Here is a 15,971-nt window from a genome sequence, read left to right as displayed (position 1 = left end):
TTATATATTATATAATTTATATATAATATATATTTATATATTATATAATTTATATATAATATATATTTATATATTATATAAATATATACTTTAATATATTTATATAATATATAAATATGTTATGTATAATATATAAATTTATATATATTATATATATCATAAATTTAAAGAGATAGCAACATCACTCATGAGACCATATTTTATAAAAAATGAAATAAAACAGGTGATGAAATTGAGAGAGTGCAGTAATTTCACATCAAAGGAAGAAAAATGGACAAGCACTTATCAGGAAAGGGCTGGGGTTTCACAGACATCGCACTCGTCTGGTAACAGAGCATCACCTGGTTTAGAGATGTTTGGTATCTGCCTTTTCTTTTAACAGAGCTCTTGCTGAAAGGGCAGAAAAGCAACTGTTTCTTGAGCTTCAAAGAATAACCGGTCTCTGTGAGTGGCCTGGAGAGGAGTGCAGTGAGGTGTGAACTAAGATCTAAATGCCCAGTTTCCTGTGTCAGACTGGCCCAGCACTCAGGGCTGAGGGAAACGAGAGGACTAAATGTCTTTTTAGTTCCTATTGTAAGAGAGACAAACAAAAGTGGGATTAGGTTTTCTTAATGGTTCAGCTCCGCAAAGATAAAATGTGACGACTCAGGGAATGGCTGGGGTATGGAAGTGTGTTTTCAGTCTGGTTTCCTGTGACAGACACAGTGACGGGAACATGATCATTCTGGTGACAGAGTCGCAAATTCACTTTGGAAATAAAATTGTGATAGTAATAATAGCTGCTCTCTCTGCACAGTTGCAAAGGGAGTAGAAAGATTAATAATGCCCTCAAGTTGGCCTTGTTTAAGCAAGGAGGATCACTGAAGCAAAGAATCATACAATCTCTTAGAGGCAGTGCATAGAGTTGGGAATGGGAGAAATTCAGAGTTTAAACTAAATTCTCTATGGCCTCCTGCTCCATCTTTCCTCCTGGCTAGCGCTCCTCAGAAATGGCATGATCTAAAAAGCTACCAACAAGACCGTCATCGTAAATGCATAATAACTCATTTCAAAGGGTTTCTTATTTATACAATAGTAAATAAAATTATTTTTCTTCCTTTATTTTTCACGTAGTGCTTTGGAGTTGCCTCCACCAAGCTTTTTCTAAAGGCGACTTTCAACCAAACCAAATCAAAAAACCCTTCACTTTTTAAATTAACCATGAGTTGGTTCACAAATAAAAACCAGTAAAAAACTGAAGTTAGCCATCATGTGATTCCAAGAAGAACTGCAAGGTCCACCTGGCAAACATCGAATAAAGGCCTCATAGGTTAAGATTATGATAGTAAAATAATATGAAACAAACCTGTGACCATTCTCAGAACACCAAGCAGAGGCATAAATTCTAGCAGTTTTAATGGTACACTGTTGAAAAACCTGGCAGGGAGCCTCTCTGCATCTATTTTTTCTGGTTAGATTTTCTATTTTATAGGTATGTCACAACCTATAAAATGGTTATAAATACCACACAGTATATATCTTGTGCCTTAAAAGATGGGGTCATCATACAATATAAAACACCAGTTCAGAAGAGAATTCATACCTACCCAACACAGAGCCAGCAATCCTAACACTTGCCAAATTGAAACCCTGAAGTGTGATTATAACAACGTAATCAAACAAAACTGAGATGAGATGACTTTAAAAAGAGGCCTGAGTTTGTGTGTGTGTTTGAGGTTCACAAAGAGAAATCTTGAGGAGATGTGTAGATGTTACACACATGGAGGGAAAACAAGGGCGGTTACCCATTAAATATAAATACAGTAACATTGAGGGTTTAAATTTATAGGTAACAAAGCTTATATTGTTTCAGAGAAGGGCGACTAGACGGCCCAGTGGGTTAAGCATCCAACTCCTGGTTTCAGCTCAGGTCATGATCTCAGCATCACGAGATAGAGCCCTACCTCAGGCTCCACACTCAGTGCAGAGTCTGCTTTTCTCTCTCTCCCCTTTTACCCCTCTCTATGCTCTCTTTTTCTCTCAAATAAATAACAAATACAATCTTTTAAAAAAAATTATTCCAGAGAATAATAGGATGTTAAGTTACGTTAACTAAATTTTCAGGTTAACTGGGAGTTTAAGCAGAAAGACTTTTCTGGGGGTTCCTGGGTAGCTCAGTGAGTTAGGCTTCTGCCTTTGGCTCAGCATCTGAGGGTCCTGGGATCGAGCCCCGTATCGGGCTCTCTGTTCAGCGGGAGCCTATTTCCCCCTCTCTCTCTGCCTGCCTCTCTGCCTACTTGTGATCTCTCTCTCTCTGTGTCAAATAAATAAAATAAAATCTTAAAAAAAAAAAAAGAAAGAAAGAAAGACTTTTCTGCTGTAATTATTCCAAACAACATTATTTCACCATTTTTTATTGGTCATGTAATAAACATTACTTATTTTTCAATAGGTCAAAGCACTGCAGAGCCTTTGAGTCTCACTCAGTTTCAATGATACCCCAAAGCTGACACACAAGTTAAAAGGACTCTGGTTATTAACTCTTTTTGAAGAATAGCCTAAATATTCACGGAGCCCAGGATACACCTATTTTTAATTGACAACTTCTTAATATCCCCAAACTTTATTGCAATTTGCCTCTTTTCAGAGCAAAATAAAATCTGCTGTGTTATAAATAATATTTTGATTTGACCCAATGCTTTTGTGATAGATTGCTCAAGAAGTAATCCATCCAATGTCACATGAGATCTGTATGTGGTATAGGTTTTAGAGGTGCAGTTACTTGCTAATGACAGTGTGTGGCCTCATATTTTACTCATGGCTTGGACTGATTGATTGAAGTTTATGAGTGGTCGTAAAGGAGAATAAACAGTATATCTGCTCATGGATCATCTTACCATTCTTAGAAAGAATCACCTGGAAATACCCTATTTTAAGGAAAGGTAACCTGAGGTGCTGAGAATCAAAATGATTGCAAAACAGCCACTCTTCAAGGCAATATCTAATTACTTTGCAAAATATAAGTCTAGCACTAGAGCTTTGACAACACACACACACACACACACACACACACACACACACACACACATACACACACACACACCCCCCTCTCTAAAACATTTACCGGAAAAGCAAGTAGTTTCTTTTATAATGAAAATGTAAAACTTTATATTTGAGAAGAGTTTTGAATAATTCTTGGATCATAAATTATCATGACTATATTAGCAGCTCACATGTCTCATTTACAATAGCAAAGAAAGAACAACACTATCTGTCTAAAATTATCTATACCGTACCATGTTTCTTACTGAAGAGCCAATAATTATTAAAATTAAGCAAAACAGCTGTCAATAACACTAATATGAATATAATGCTCCTTAAGGATGAAATATTTACTCTGTAACAGACAGTATGTTAAGTGTCTTCTATATATAAAATTTAATTTTATCCTTATAAAAACTCCGAGGTTGGTATTACCACGCCCATTTTACGCATGGGGCAACTGAGGTTTAAGAAGTTTAAACCACCTCCGGGCACCTGCGTGGCTCAGTGGGTTAAAGCCTCTGCCTTCTGCTCAGGTCATGATCCCAGGGTCCTGGGATTGAGCCCTGCATCTGCTCAGTGGGGAGCCTACTTCCTCCTCTCAATCTCTCTCTCTGTCTGCCTCTCCTCCTACTTGTGATTTTTCTCTCTCTCGGTCAAATAAATAAATAAAATCTTTGGAAAAAAAAAAGTTTAAACCACCTCTTTAAGTTCACAGTTAATCAATAATAGAAACAACATCCAACTAAATTTTGACTCCAATGTCTACGCTCTTAGCTCTACCATTCTTTGTAATACATTTCTTCCAGCTCCAATAATACCCACACTCTCAAGAAAAATTTTAAAGTCCTTTATTCTTTCTATAGTTCAAGTAAGTCCTCATCCCAGGGATTCATGAACTTGCTTGTTTAAAACAAAAAATAAAGGGGCACTTGGCTGAATCAGCCAGTAAAGAATGCAACAACTGATCTCGGGGTTGTGAGTTCAAGCCCCACATTGGGTTTGGGGCTTCTTTCTTTCTTTATTTTTTAAAATATTTAGTTATTTATTTATTTGAGAGGGAGAGAGAGAGAGAGAACAAGTGGGGAGGGGCAAAGGGAGAGAGAATCTTAAGCAGACTCCACACTGAGGGCAGACACTGCATGGGGCTTGCTTTTTAAAAACAAAAACAAAAATAAAACATAAAAACAAATGTCTGTGTTCAGACCCAGATTCTTAAATCAGATTCTCCAGGGGCATCCTAGATAATTTGTCTATTTAATAAGTTTCAGATAAGTATAGATATGTAAGTTCAGATACATTCAGATAACAAACTTCAGATAAGTTTAGGACACTGCCTAGGTCTAGGTTTGGCTCTAGTCCCTTTCAAACACAGACCACTAGGCACCTATCACAAGATGGCAACCTCTCCAACTTTGATTCCACAGAACCTACTGTTGGCATTCAGAATCAAAGCCATCAGAAGCTGCTTGAATTTCCCTTAGGATGTCCCTGTATTTTTACTGCTCAAGCAGAAGGTTGGAATCCATATTCCTATTTTAAATCCTAACAAGTATTAAAAAAATGTGCCTACTATATGTCTAGTATGATGCTGAGCACTGTGAAGACTACACAAGTATAAAAAATAAGAAACTCCTTAGAAGGAATATTGAAAGAAAAATGTACAGGTAGAGTCACCAAGAAAGCAGAATTGGGATTTCAAGAAAAAAAAAGAAAGGAAAAAAAGAAGTGATTCACAAATCAAATTTATTTTTTAAATATTAGAACTAATCATGTCTGTACTGGGGATGAAAATCCAATGGGCACTCTCATTGAAGAGTTTTATTTTTTTTTTTCCAGTAACTTCTATCTGGAGCATAGAGTTTTGTTGCTCAACATTAACGCTCAAAATTAAGTATTTCTTGTATGAGGGGTGATGGAAAATAAAATTATTTTTGAGCTCATACTGATTCAAAAGTTTCTTTTAAAAATAAAACACAAATAAAATACAGAAATTAATACACTACTGAATTTATTGTAATGGTTTCCTGCTATCAAATGGATTCATTTCAAATTAGTTTCCCTTGTAGTAAATAGTATTTTTCTGTATTCAATTTCAAATGAAGAAAAAAAGTATGACTTGTCAAGTTTCTTTTGTAAAGTTTCCTTTTTTTTTTTTTCTCCTTAGTTATCTTCTGCAGTTGGGAATCACATTACTTTCTTTGGCATTTTATGCATACTATCCTAGAATGTTGAAGATATTTTAACAGTGATATTAATATGCAAATTTAATTTTAGTATTTGAATAAAAGAATACCTTCTCACCAATATACAAGTCTTTCATATGTTTATAGAAAACCCAATGTAACTGAAATAAAAATTCTCAATTCTTAGGTAGTTTGCAGATTTGATTATTTGTACCCAATTTCCATTGAAATCCAGGCTTAGGGATTAATAATTCCATATGGAAAACTTAAGGCTGAATTAGCTTTGGACTTAATTTAAAATTGCAGGAAGGAAAAAAATTATAAATAAATAAAATTATAGGAAGAAATTCTATTTTTATTTCGATGTCCACTGTAGATACAGAGGAATGACTATTATTAATAAAAGCATCAGACTCCCAAGGTAAAGGACTTTAAAACATAAAGTGGAACATACCTCTTGGACTAATGTGATAGACAATCAGCTCCCTGTCACAACTGCCTAAAGACAGACACACCTTTTCATGTCTTGTCTTCATCGAGGGCTCCTTTTACTCCCTCTGGAGGGCTTTTGAACTGGGATTTGACATCTCTTAAATCTGTGCTTTCTCTAAGCATAAAGGGGTTTCCTTTTCTTACAGTTTTAGTCTTACATGGAGTTCAGGTCTAACTTAGATTAAAGAGAAGTAGTCTAGGCCTTAGAAAGTCAATGTTTGTTCTTGATCTTTTCTTTTCTTTTGTTTTTATGAGATTGAGCTAAAAACCCCAAAGTGGGACATAATGGCTTTACAGACAGAAAGAAAATATTCTTTATTCTTCTTCTTCTTTTTTTTTTGTTTTTTACTGTAAAAAGCCCACAAGGCTCTTTAATAGAAAGCCCACAGTAGAAGCACTCCTCAAAAGCCACCTTTTTCTTCCTAATAGCCTTAGAGGAGACAGTGTTCAGAAAAGATGACAGCACCAAGTGTTGCTAATGTCAGACCCAGAAACAAGCTAAGTGGTTTAGGGCCCAAATCCCTGTTTACTCTATATACTTGTCAAAACAGGGGAGTTTTTTCATGAGCAAAGGTTTTTTAAAGTTCATTGTCCCTCAAATTCCACAATAAAGAATTTGTCCCTAAACTGAAAAAAAAAAAAAAAAAAAAAAAAAAAAAAAAATGGTTCCTAAAATAAAAAAAAAAAAAAAAAAAAAGAAAGAAATGAGAGCGTTCTCAGATGAGACATAGTGAGAAATAATCTATATGACATCATGAAGAAAGGAGAAAAGGGATGATGAAAATGAAAAACATCTGGATTATGGATACAAAGAACCATTTCGTATGGTGAAAGAACCATTTCGGCATGTCAGTTGAAGACGTGAGTCTGACATTCAAAAACTTGTAGCCATGGAATGGGGCGTCCATTTGGGCTCATATAACATCAAATAATCTGTATCAGAACTAGCAAAGTGCAGATGCAGTTAATTCATTCAACAAATATTTACTGAACATTTGTTATCTCCCAGGACTGTAGGAATAATAATAATAAAATAAAAAGATGGCAGACATCCCCACTCTGTGGATGGCTCGCACATTTCAGAGGGAAATAGAATTTTCTTATTTTGGTGTTCTGAATTGTAGAGACCCTTGAAAGTGCACAGTCTGAAGGACTGGTAGATTTGTTGCCATTTAAAGACAAAGCTCTCATGGTAATAGCTGCCATTTAATTAAAAGATTAGAAGGGCTCTATGTCTGAAGGCCCAGAGATTAGAGCACACTTTCCTCCTCTACTTCACCAAGACAGAACTCTCCATAATTTTAGCATCTTAATTCAATTTCCTGTAACAAACACTTACAGAGCTCCCATAGGCAAAATGATAATTTCTCTAAATTATATTTCAATGCAATATTGATAGCACTATTTGAAGCCTACATTTAATATAAACTACTTGAATAAATCATATTTTCTTCTAATATACACATCATCCTTCCTGTGATAAAATGACCACAAACCGTACCTTGGACAGTCAGAGTAGCTGATACTTCAGCTTTTCCAACCATATTTTCTGCCACACAAGTGTATGACCCCATGTCACCAGCCATCACTTTCCGAATCTTCAGGGTATGATCATCTCTGATTTCGTATCTAGTGATATAACAAACAAATGAGCAGTTAAGTGACGTTCTACTTAAAAAAAAAAAAAATCCCGTCATTGGCAATATGACACATCTAAGGCAGCAAATCAATAACGTGCAACATTCTCTTCAGAAAATTTAAAACAAATGGTGAAATGTGGCATCCCTCTATGTAAGCACACAGAAAGAAAGAGCCCACTTTCCCACTTATGTTGGCTAAACAATTAAACTGTTTTCCAAACAGGTATTTTTGGGTAAAGTTGGCACTTCCTCATTTATTTCCTCAAGCTACTGTCCTCATACTAAAATCAAAAGATGGTAACCATTAAATAAATTCCTATTATATGCTGGACTTTGTTTTATAGGTCTACTCTTTCAAAATTCTTACAACAACTACCTGAAGTATTGGGGTGCCTGGGTGGAATAGTCGGTTGAGTGTCTGACTCTTGGTTTGGGCTTAGGTTGTGATCTCACAGGGTCATGAGACTGAGCCCTCCATCAGGCTCTGCGCTCACTGCAGAGTCTGCTTGGGTTTCTCTCTCCCTTTCCCTCTGCTCCTCCCACTTGTGCACTCTCTCTTTCTCAAATAAATTAAAAAACCTTAAAACATTGTAGGAAGTATTGTGCTCATCTTTATTTTGCAGATGAGAAACTAGACACATAAGAAAGGAAAGTCAGCTGGCTTTGGTTCTCAGCTAGGTCAGTGGCAGAATTGATACCTGAACCCAGGCTCTCATTCTAGAGTTTACTTGCCTTGCCTCATCTTCTGTCCCCTTCAATGTTGGGTTTCTTTCGAAGTTTCACTTTAATCCTCTTCTTACTCTACATAATATCCCTGAGTTTTATTAGCTACTAACAGTTATCTGCTGACCAGCTGCAAACACTCCCAACCCCTATTTCACTGAAGCTCCAAATTCATAATCCCAAATGATTGATAGTTAGACAACATATCACACAAGTATCTAATATATCTTAGGTTCAATACAACTTTCTTTTCTTTCTCCACTGTATAAACCAACTTCTCCTAATATAATCTCCTGGTATCTTCCTTCCCCAGCGCTCTGTATGTAACAAATCATCCAATTCATTGGCTTAGTTTCAGAAATTTGTGTCCACCATGGACCTCTATCCCTATTTCCTGCTCCAGTTCAGGCAATCCACATCTCTTTTCTGGATAAAAACAACCATGGTGACCCTGCCGTTAGCTTCACCCCACATTAATGTAATATCCATGGCACTAAAAGATTATTTTCTCTAAAAAGTAATCCTGTTGTGGGTATCTGGCTGGCTCAGTGTGTAGAGTATGTGACTCAATCTCAAGATTGTTAAGTCTGAGGCCCACGTTGGCTGTAAAGATTACTTAAAAATAAAATCTTTTTTAAAGATTATTTATTTTTTAGACAGAGACAGCACGAGTGCAGGAGTGCACGGGGGTAAAGGTAGAAGGAGAGGGAAAGTCTCAAGCAGACTCCACACAGAGTGTGGAGCCTGACGGGGTGTTCGATCTCATGACCCTGAGATCACAACCTGAGCTGAAACTAAGAATCAGATGTTCAACCGACTCTGCCACCCAGGTGCCCCTAAAAATAAAATCTTTAAAAAAAAAAGTAATGCCGTTCCTTCAAATTCCTCTTGACTCATCGGTATACACGCAATATGATTCAAAATTCCTCACTCTGTTATACAAAGCCCCTGATCATTTGGCCCCAGTATCTCCAATCTGACAGAACTCTTGCTACATGCCCTTTGAGCTACCCATGCTAAACTTCCCACCACTCAAAGCATGTGACATTCTTTCTCAGATTTGTGTCTATGTTATAATGTCTCTTTTCCTGGAATACTCTTCTCTTCTTTCTTGCTTTTCAAATTTATACTTATTTTTCAGGGCATTGTTTACATGTCACTTTCCTGTGAGAACTCTCTCCTGATTTCCTACTCCCCTAGGTCTCCATCTATGTGACAAAGGGTTTGCCATGTTATTCTGTATCTATCCACACAAACCTTTTGGGAGCTCCTTGAGAGCAGAAATGATGTCTAGGACACTGTAACCCCCAAACCTAGCAAGGGCTCAACACATGTTTGCTGAATGAATGGAAAGACAGCTTAACGACGACACTTGAAAGCTTCATTTCACTGTCTCGTTCCCTGAGGCTGCAAGTGTAGTTCTGCTCTTAACCAATTTAAAGTCTTGACAGATAGCAAGAAACTCTGACTTCTCCTGCCCTTCCCTGGTGATTTGGTAGCTAAGGAAATAGAAACCTGCTTTTTAATTGGGTCATACCTATATCTTTACTGCTAGACCTCCCTTCCCTTTCCTACCCACTGCCATAAAAGAAATGGCTATTAATTGTGCTCTAGTTGGACAGAAGAGAAACCTGTTGAAGGACTATCACATTCGACAAGTGTTCCCTGGGCAAGCCAAGGTCATGAATCCACAGTTCTTATGTGAAACTCTCAGAGAAAGCATGATAACCTCCTCCTGATTCTAATTATCACTAATATTGCACCTGGCCCCTGATCAAAAAGTCTAGAAAAGACTAGTCTAACGACACATATACAAGCGGGGGTCCAATGAGAACAGTAAAAATTCCGAGCAGATGAATCATATCATCATATTCTGATCTGTACCTGGATTTGGGCAGTTCTCCATCGTCTTTTCTCCATCGTACCGTAGGCACAGGGTCACCTCGGGCCTCACATTTAAATTCTGCACTGTCATCTACTGTTACGGCCAAATTACTAGGTCTCTTCACAAACGATGGTCTCTCTAAAATGAGAAAAAGCTATCTCAAGAACAAATAAAAATGAAAGACTAAAAACCATTTGAGATGTTCATAAAGACATTTATGATTTCAAATATTATTTAGAAAATTATTTCACCTGGTTCCCTTCCTCTAGAAACCCCTCCCTAGGTTTTGAGTTTTCTCCTAGTTTTTTTCCCATGTCCTGGCTACTTTAGCTTGGGCTACTTGACTAATTCCTTGTCTCCTCTCCCAGCCTGTAAATTTACCCATTTACTATCTAAAAAGTGACTTCTTTCTCCCTGCTCTAAAGAAACTGAAAAATGATAGGAGATCTACTTTACAGTGAGTGGATTGGATAAAATTTCACTTACCCAGAACAGTTAGCTCTGCTACTTCACTCTCACGTTCCCCAACCATGTTGGTACCAACACAAACGTATTTGCCAGCATCACTTTTGCGGGTGTAAGTAATCATGAGCTTTCCACCTCGTATCTTAAAAAAAAGTTTTACAGGAATACTATTAAAATTGCTTTAGCCATGTTGACACAACAGAAGTCTTCCTAAGTGAAGTCTACTTTCCAAACAAAGAACAAAACATAATTATATCAAAAAGCTGATATGCAGTATTTGCTATATTTATAGGTAGTAACTTTAGACAGAATTTGTACCATATATACCATATAAAAGTGGCCAAACTCTTTTACTTACCTACATTTTCCTATATAGTTATTACATTCGGAACAACTAGAAATTTCTATTTCTATACTGGCCAAGTTCTTTCCTATTATTTAGTTAAATGAAAACCAAACAAGTGCATGAATAATTTGGTTAGCAAGCAGGGAAAAAAAAAAAGGAAATTCTTAATACCATATGAGTATACTTAACATGTAAATTCGGATTAGCTTTAAATGATTTCAAGGAAGCATATTCTGGTACTAGAAGACATGGGAAAAAATGTCCCTAATTACTTAATTTATCAGGTTTGCTTTAAAGGAATATATTGTTAAAGATCCCAAACTGTGCAGAAACTGACATGGTCTTTAAAAAAAAAAAAAAAAAAAAAAAAAGGCATTGCTGCTGCCCAAGTAGTTTCCTGGGGACTTAGGAGGCAGAGACTGAACAGTTCCCAATAAATCATTTTGAAAGTCATTTGGACACACTCTTGAACATTGAATTATTTGAAGAAGAATTAATTACAAATGTAAGCAGATTTCCAGTACAATAAATAGGCTGAGGTTAACCATGAATTAAGATTAGTTTGCAGAAATTGAACTATCTTTACTTAATTTAATAGGCTTTTGGTGGAGAGTTGGGTTCAGTTCCCCAGGAACATTGACAATGCTCTGAACCTTGGAATGTTTTTGTCAGGGATAACTTCTAGAATGTTTCATGTAGGTTTTGACCTTAACCTCATAGTTATTCTGTATAGTGTACTGATGAGAGAGAGAGAGAGGGAGGGAGAGAGAGAAAGTGCAAGGGAAAGGGAAGGAGGGAAGAGGGAGAAAAAGCAAAGCAAAGCAGGCAGGAAAGAACTATCCAAATGGAAATTTTTTTCCATCATAAACTTGGAGTTTATTGAAAGCTCTACTTTATAAAGTAACTGTTTTGGAGAGCTGTAACTGCTTAGTTTCAATCCAGACACCCAAACTAGACACTGCGTCCAAGTCTTTATGTGTTAGGACAAACTAAATAAGAACTGTGCAGTTTTTATTTCTGTAACTTTTAGAACTTAATAATTGTCAGTCATTTTATTAAAACAATAATCATGATTCTCTAGGTACCATTACAAAAACCACACAGGGACTTTTCTCCATATTGCTCATGACTCTATTTCTCATACCTAGAATAATGCCTCCACACAGTAGTCACTTAAAAGATTTTTGTTGAATACAAACTGTTTTTATACATAAAATCTAGCCTGTCATCCAAGGAGCCATTTCTATAAAGGTTTATAGGGAGTTATAAGATATGTTTTATATGTATATATGTTTTTCATATATACTTATCTAAATTTCACACAGAATAACACAAAGAAACAAATGTCACACAAAAACAAACAAATCTTCCAAAAGTTAACGAATGCCAATACTTGGTAGTCTTCTTTTTTTTCTCTCTCTCTCTCTCACACACATAATATAGATAGACATAGGTACAGATTCACCTCTACCTCTACTCACACACACTTTTCTAATGTAGAATAATGTGATCTACGCTCTTCTATAGGCATTTTCAACTCCGTAGTATGTTGAGAATATTTTTACATTTTAAATGTTGAAGACATTGTAGACAGATCCTCCCCAGCGACTCCCAGTGACTCCTCAGCGACTAAACAGTACTCCATTATACATAGTTCTCATTGTATAGATTCATCATACTTTACCAGACTATTCCCCTACTGATAGATGTTGAAGATAGTTCATTTTTCCCTCTTCTAAATCAGCATCTTTTCTCACGTGTGCAGTTATCCCGTTAGAAAGTCTCAAATGGAAGTCTTAATTCAAATGTCCACCCAACCTTCAGGCTCCTGGTTCACAGAGCTAACTATTTGATGTTTCATAAAGTGGCTTTTGTGTGAATATATCATTTAAATTTTGGTCTTTATTATAACACTGTTGTGAGGCTGTTAGGGCAAGGGTTCTACTAACTTCATTTTTCACTTAAGGAGCCACCAGCTCAGCTAAGCATAGTCTCCTTGCCCAAAAAGCTCCTCTCTGCCCATCATCACAGTATGTTTTAATTTTGTGTTCAGTGTCAGCATTCCTCCCTGACTGTGACCTCTGAGGCAGAGAAGCATATCTCAATCATCATTTAGCCCTAAGACCTGTCATAGTATCTAGAAAATAGTAAAGAAATGTGTGAAAGGAAAGTGACTCACCCAATGTCACTTAGCAAGTGGGAACAGATTTTAGCCAAGATAGAGGTCTTTGGCTACACGAGATGTGCAAATGACAAGAAACATACAGCCCACAGCACTGTTATAACTGCGGCTTAATGAACTTGAGTTTAATAAGCTTGACTTCTTGAGGTTCAGAAAATTCGAGAATCCTATCAAGATTCAGACCATTAAGACCTGGTATCGCCTTTTGTCATGTACTTATTTTGAAACACCTCCCATAAAAATTTCTAAAATCTTGAGGAAATAAAATCATTCCTGAAAAAATGAAGGTGACAAGTTCTATTCCTGATACGAAAGTTAAATGATCTGAGATGTGGTCCCAGATGATGTTCCACTATTAGATCTTTAATTTTGGACAAGGCATTGAGTCTCCTCCTCTGCCTTACAATCTAACTTTAAATGTTCCTGCACATGTAGGTGGTCACTTCATTGCGGAAGGGATTGTACATTCATGAGTAAAAGCTATAGCAAAATAAGAGGGAGTCAACAAATCCTGTAAGTATTCTTTGTGCTTTAAAAGTCAGTGAGTCATATCCATAATAAAATACAAGGCTTTGTGAATAATTTTAAGATACATTCAAATGTGGAGAAAAATGAGAGTCAGAGAATGATAAAGCATAAATAATTTTCAACTGTACGGACATTTTTACAGCTTCAGGATAACATAGTACTAATTTACTTTTACAAATCTTAAATACTTGGGAATGTAGAGTTTTAAATCAACTCACCGATGCACACATGGGGCACCAATTAGCTTTATATATTGCAGCCCAACACTGTTATATTTTGAAAGGATCCTTATATTGGGTTGAAGGGAAATTTTGTTAACGTGAGTTATGAAGGGGGTGCCGGGGGACTCTCAGAGAGGATGGGATTCCAATGTTGCGCTGAATGGGAGGAAGCAATAACTAAGGTGAACGACAAATTCAAAGAAAGCCATCAAGTACTGAAGCATGTGTGGTTCACAGCCTATTCCTAGAACTCTAGCTATGCCCTTGACCTTGAACAGACAGGTGTGAGCTGCGCAGGTCCACTCACAGGCGGATTTTTTCAATAAACACCGTACAGTATTGTAAATGCATTTTCTCTTCTTTATGGTTTTCTTAATCACGTTTTCTTTTCTCTAGCTTACATTATCCTAAGAATACAGTAGAGAATACATATAATATAGACAGTGTTATGTTCCTGTTATGGGTAAGGCACCCAGTCAATAGCAAGCTATCGGTTAAGTCTGGGGGGAATTGAAAGTTATACATAGATTTTTGACTGTGCAGGGGGTGGGTACCCCTAACCTCTATGATGCTTAAGAGTCAACTGTATTCACACTTGGCTCAATCTTGAAAAGACTTTTAAACCCATCTGCCAGGAGACTTACGCTTTGGTGACACGTAGCTATGTTTTGCTACTAAATATAGAGAGAGAAGCCTTCCTTCTCTCTAAGATTTTAATCTACAGAATGCTTTGCTAAACCATATTTACTGTTCAAATTAAAAATAACCCACCAGGCATTTTACAAAATATTTTCTTGTCCTTTGTAAGTAAACACCAGTTGTATGGCTCACGAGGACATTTATTTCTACAAGAGAAGTTTTTAAATGATCCCCTATCTCAAGAAGCCTTCTCCATTAGAAACATAATATAACTAAAAGCATACATTTGTCACACCTGTTCATTTATATATAATTTCTGTATCAATGAAAAAAAACTAAAATAATGAATTGAGGCCTAAAAATAAAAATATTAACCTTATAAGGCATTTTTTGGAAAATGCATTTTTTCTTGAATAACAGCAAGAGATATTAATCATCAATGGCTGCTTGAAGTCAACTAAATTGCACTTTTTCCCTCCCTGCTCAAGGTGTTTTTTACCAGCATTATCTGGTCGGAACCAAACTCAAAACGAAAATACCGACACAAACTTAAAAAAGAGAGAGAGAAAGAAGATTTCTAAATCCCAGATAATCTTTCAAATTGTACTTCACATTGGAAAGCCAAGCGAGCATGGGCCCTGGAATCACCACGTCTTCGTATATACATGGGGGGGTCAGGCAAGGTGTTCACGCCTCGGTACCTCTGTTTCTCATCTCTAAAATGGGGATTCTCTTAACACAAGTCTCCAAGGATATAGGGAGTTACATGAACTAAATCATGTAGAGTACTTAGAAAAATGCCTGCTCATCATAATTATATACTATGCTTATGGATTTAATGATTAAAGGGACCCATTTGCCTAATCAAAACCGATCTTCCTTTGCAAGGCCACGTCCAGAAGCTTTTTATTAAAATGAACTAGTTACACATCTTCCAATGCTTTTGTCAGTAAAAGGTTTATTTGCATGAACGTAGGAAAGCCTGAGAAACAAGTAATTCTCAGGCCAAATACGTTCTTATTTCCTCCAAAACAGTGATTCTTTATGAGGGCAATCACCTATCCTCTCCCAGGAAATATATGGCAATGTCTTAAGATATTTGTGGTTGTCACCATTGGCGGGGAGCAGGTGTGTTACTAACTGCTGGGGGGCAGAGGCCAGGGAGGCTTGGAAACAGCTACAATGCACAGTGGAGTCCTCCACCAAAAAAGGGATTATCACACCCAAAATGTCAGTAGTGCCGAGGTTGAGAAATTTTGCCTAAAGGCCTGGCTCAGGCCTAAGGATAAATGCTGGATTAAAAGAATAGGAAAGAGGAGTTAAAATTAGACAAAATAATAAGTATTTATTCTATTTCAGAAATCAGTGCTGCAACTTCTGAGATTAGTATAAATACCAACCCCCACCCCCGACGTACATCTTCTACCCTGTTAGTAAGACAATTTCATTCTAAAATACTGCATTCCATTCTGTACTCATTGGCAATAACAGTTAAGGGTCTCCAAGCAGACATGACAAGTTAAATGGAAAACTAAACAAGTCTCACCAAACCTGGAGGAAACTGATCTCCTTAGAGATGTCAGAGACTGAAATTGACAAAGGGGAAGGAAGAAACAACAAAGTGTAGCAGATAGAGAAATACC

At 36.7% G+C, this 15,971-nt stretch overlaps 1 protein-coding gene across 4 annotated transcripts in view; it reads right to left on the bottom strand.

Annotated features, from left to right (window-relative positions):
* LOC111148375 (roundabout guidance receptor 1) overlaps positions 1-15,971 on the bottom strand; it is a 417,477-nt gene that overhangs the window by 104,879 nt on the left and 296,627 nt on the right. For all 4 annotated transcript variants that reach the window (XM_022504899.1, XM_022504908.1, XM_022504882.1 and 1 more), the window contains exons 4-6: positions 10,434-10,554; positions 9,947-10,085; positions 7,201-7,328 (exon numbers count right to left, since the gene is read on the bottom strand). In XM_022504899.1, the coding sequence (XP_022360607.1) occupies positions 7,201-7,328; positions 9,947-10,085; positions 10,434-10,554 (388 nt within the window). The remainder of the gene's footprint in view (positions 1-7,200; positions 7,329-9,946; positions 10,086-10,433; positions 10,555-15,971) is intronic.

The sequence above is a fragment of the Enhydra lutris genome, unplaced genomic scaffold, assembly GCF_002288905.1.
Source record: "Enhydra lutris kenyoni isolate GAN:26980312 unplaced genomic scaffold, ASM228890v2 scaffoldscaffold2, whole genome shotgun sequence".
NCBI lineage: Eukaryota > Metazoa > Chordata > Mammalia > Carnivora > Mustelidae > Enhydra > Enhydra lutris.
Note: the sequence above shows the minus strand (reverse complement) of the source record. Positions and strands in the feature narration are given on the sequence as shown.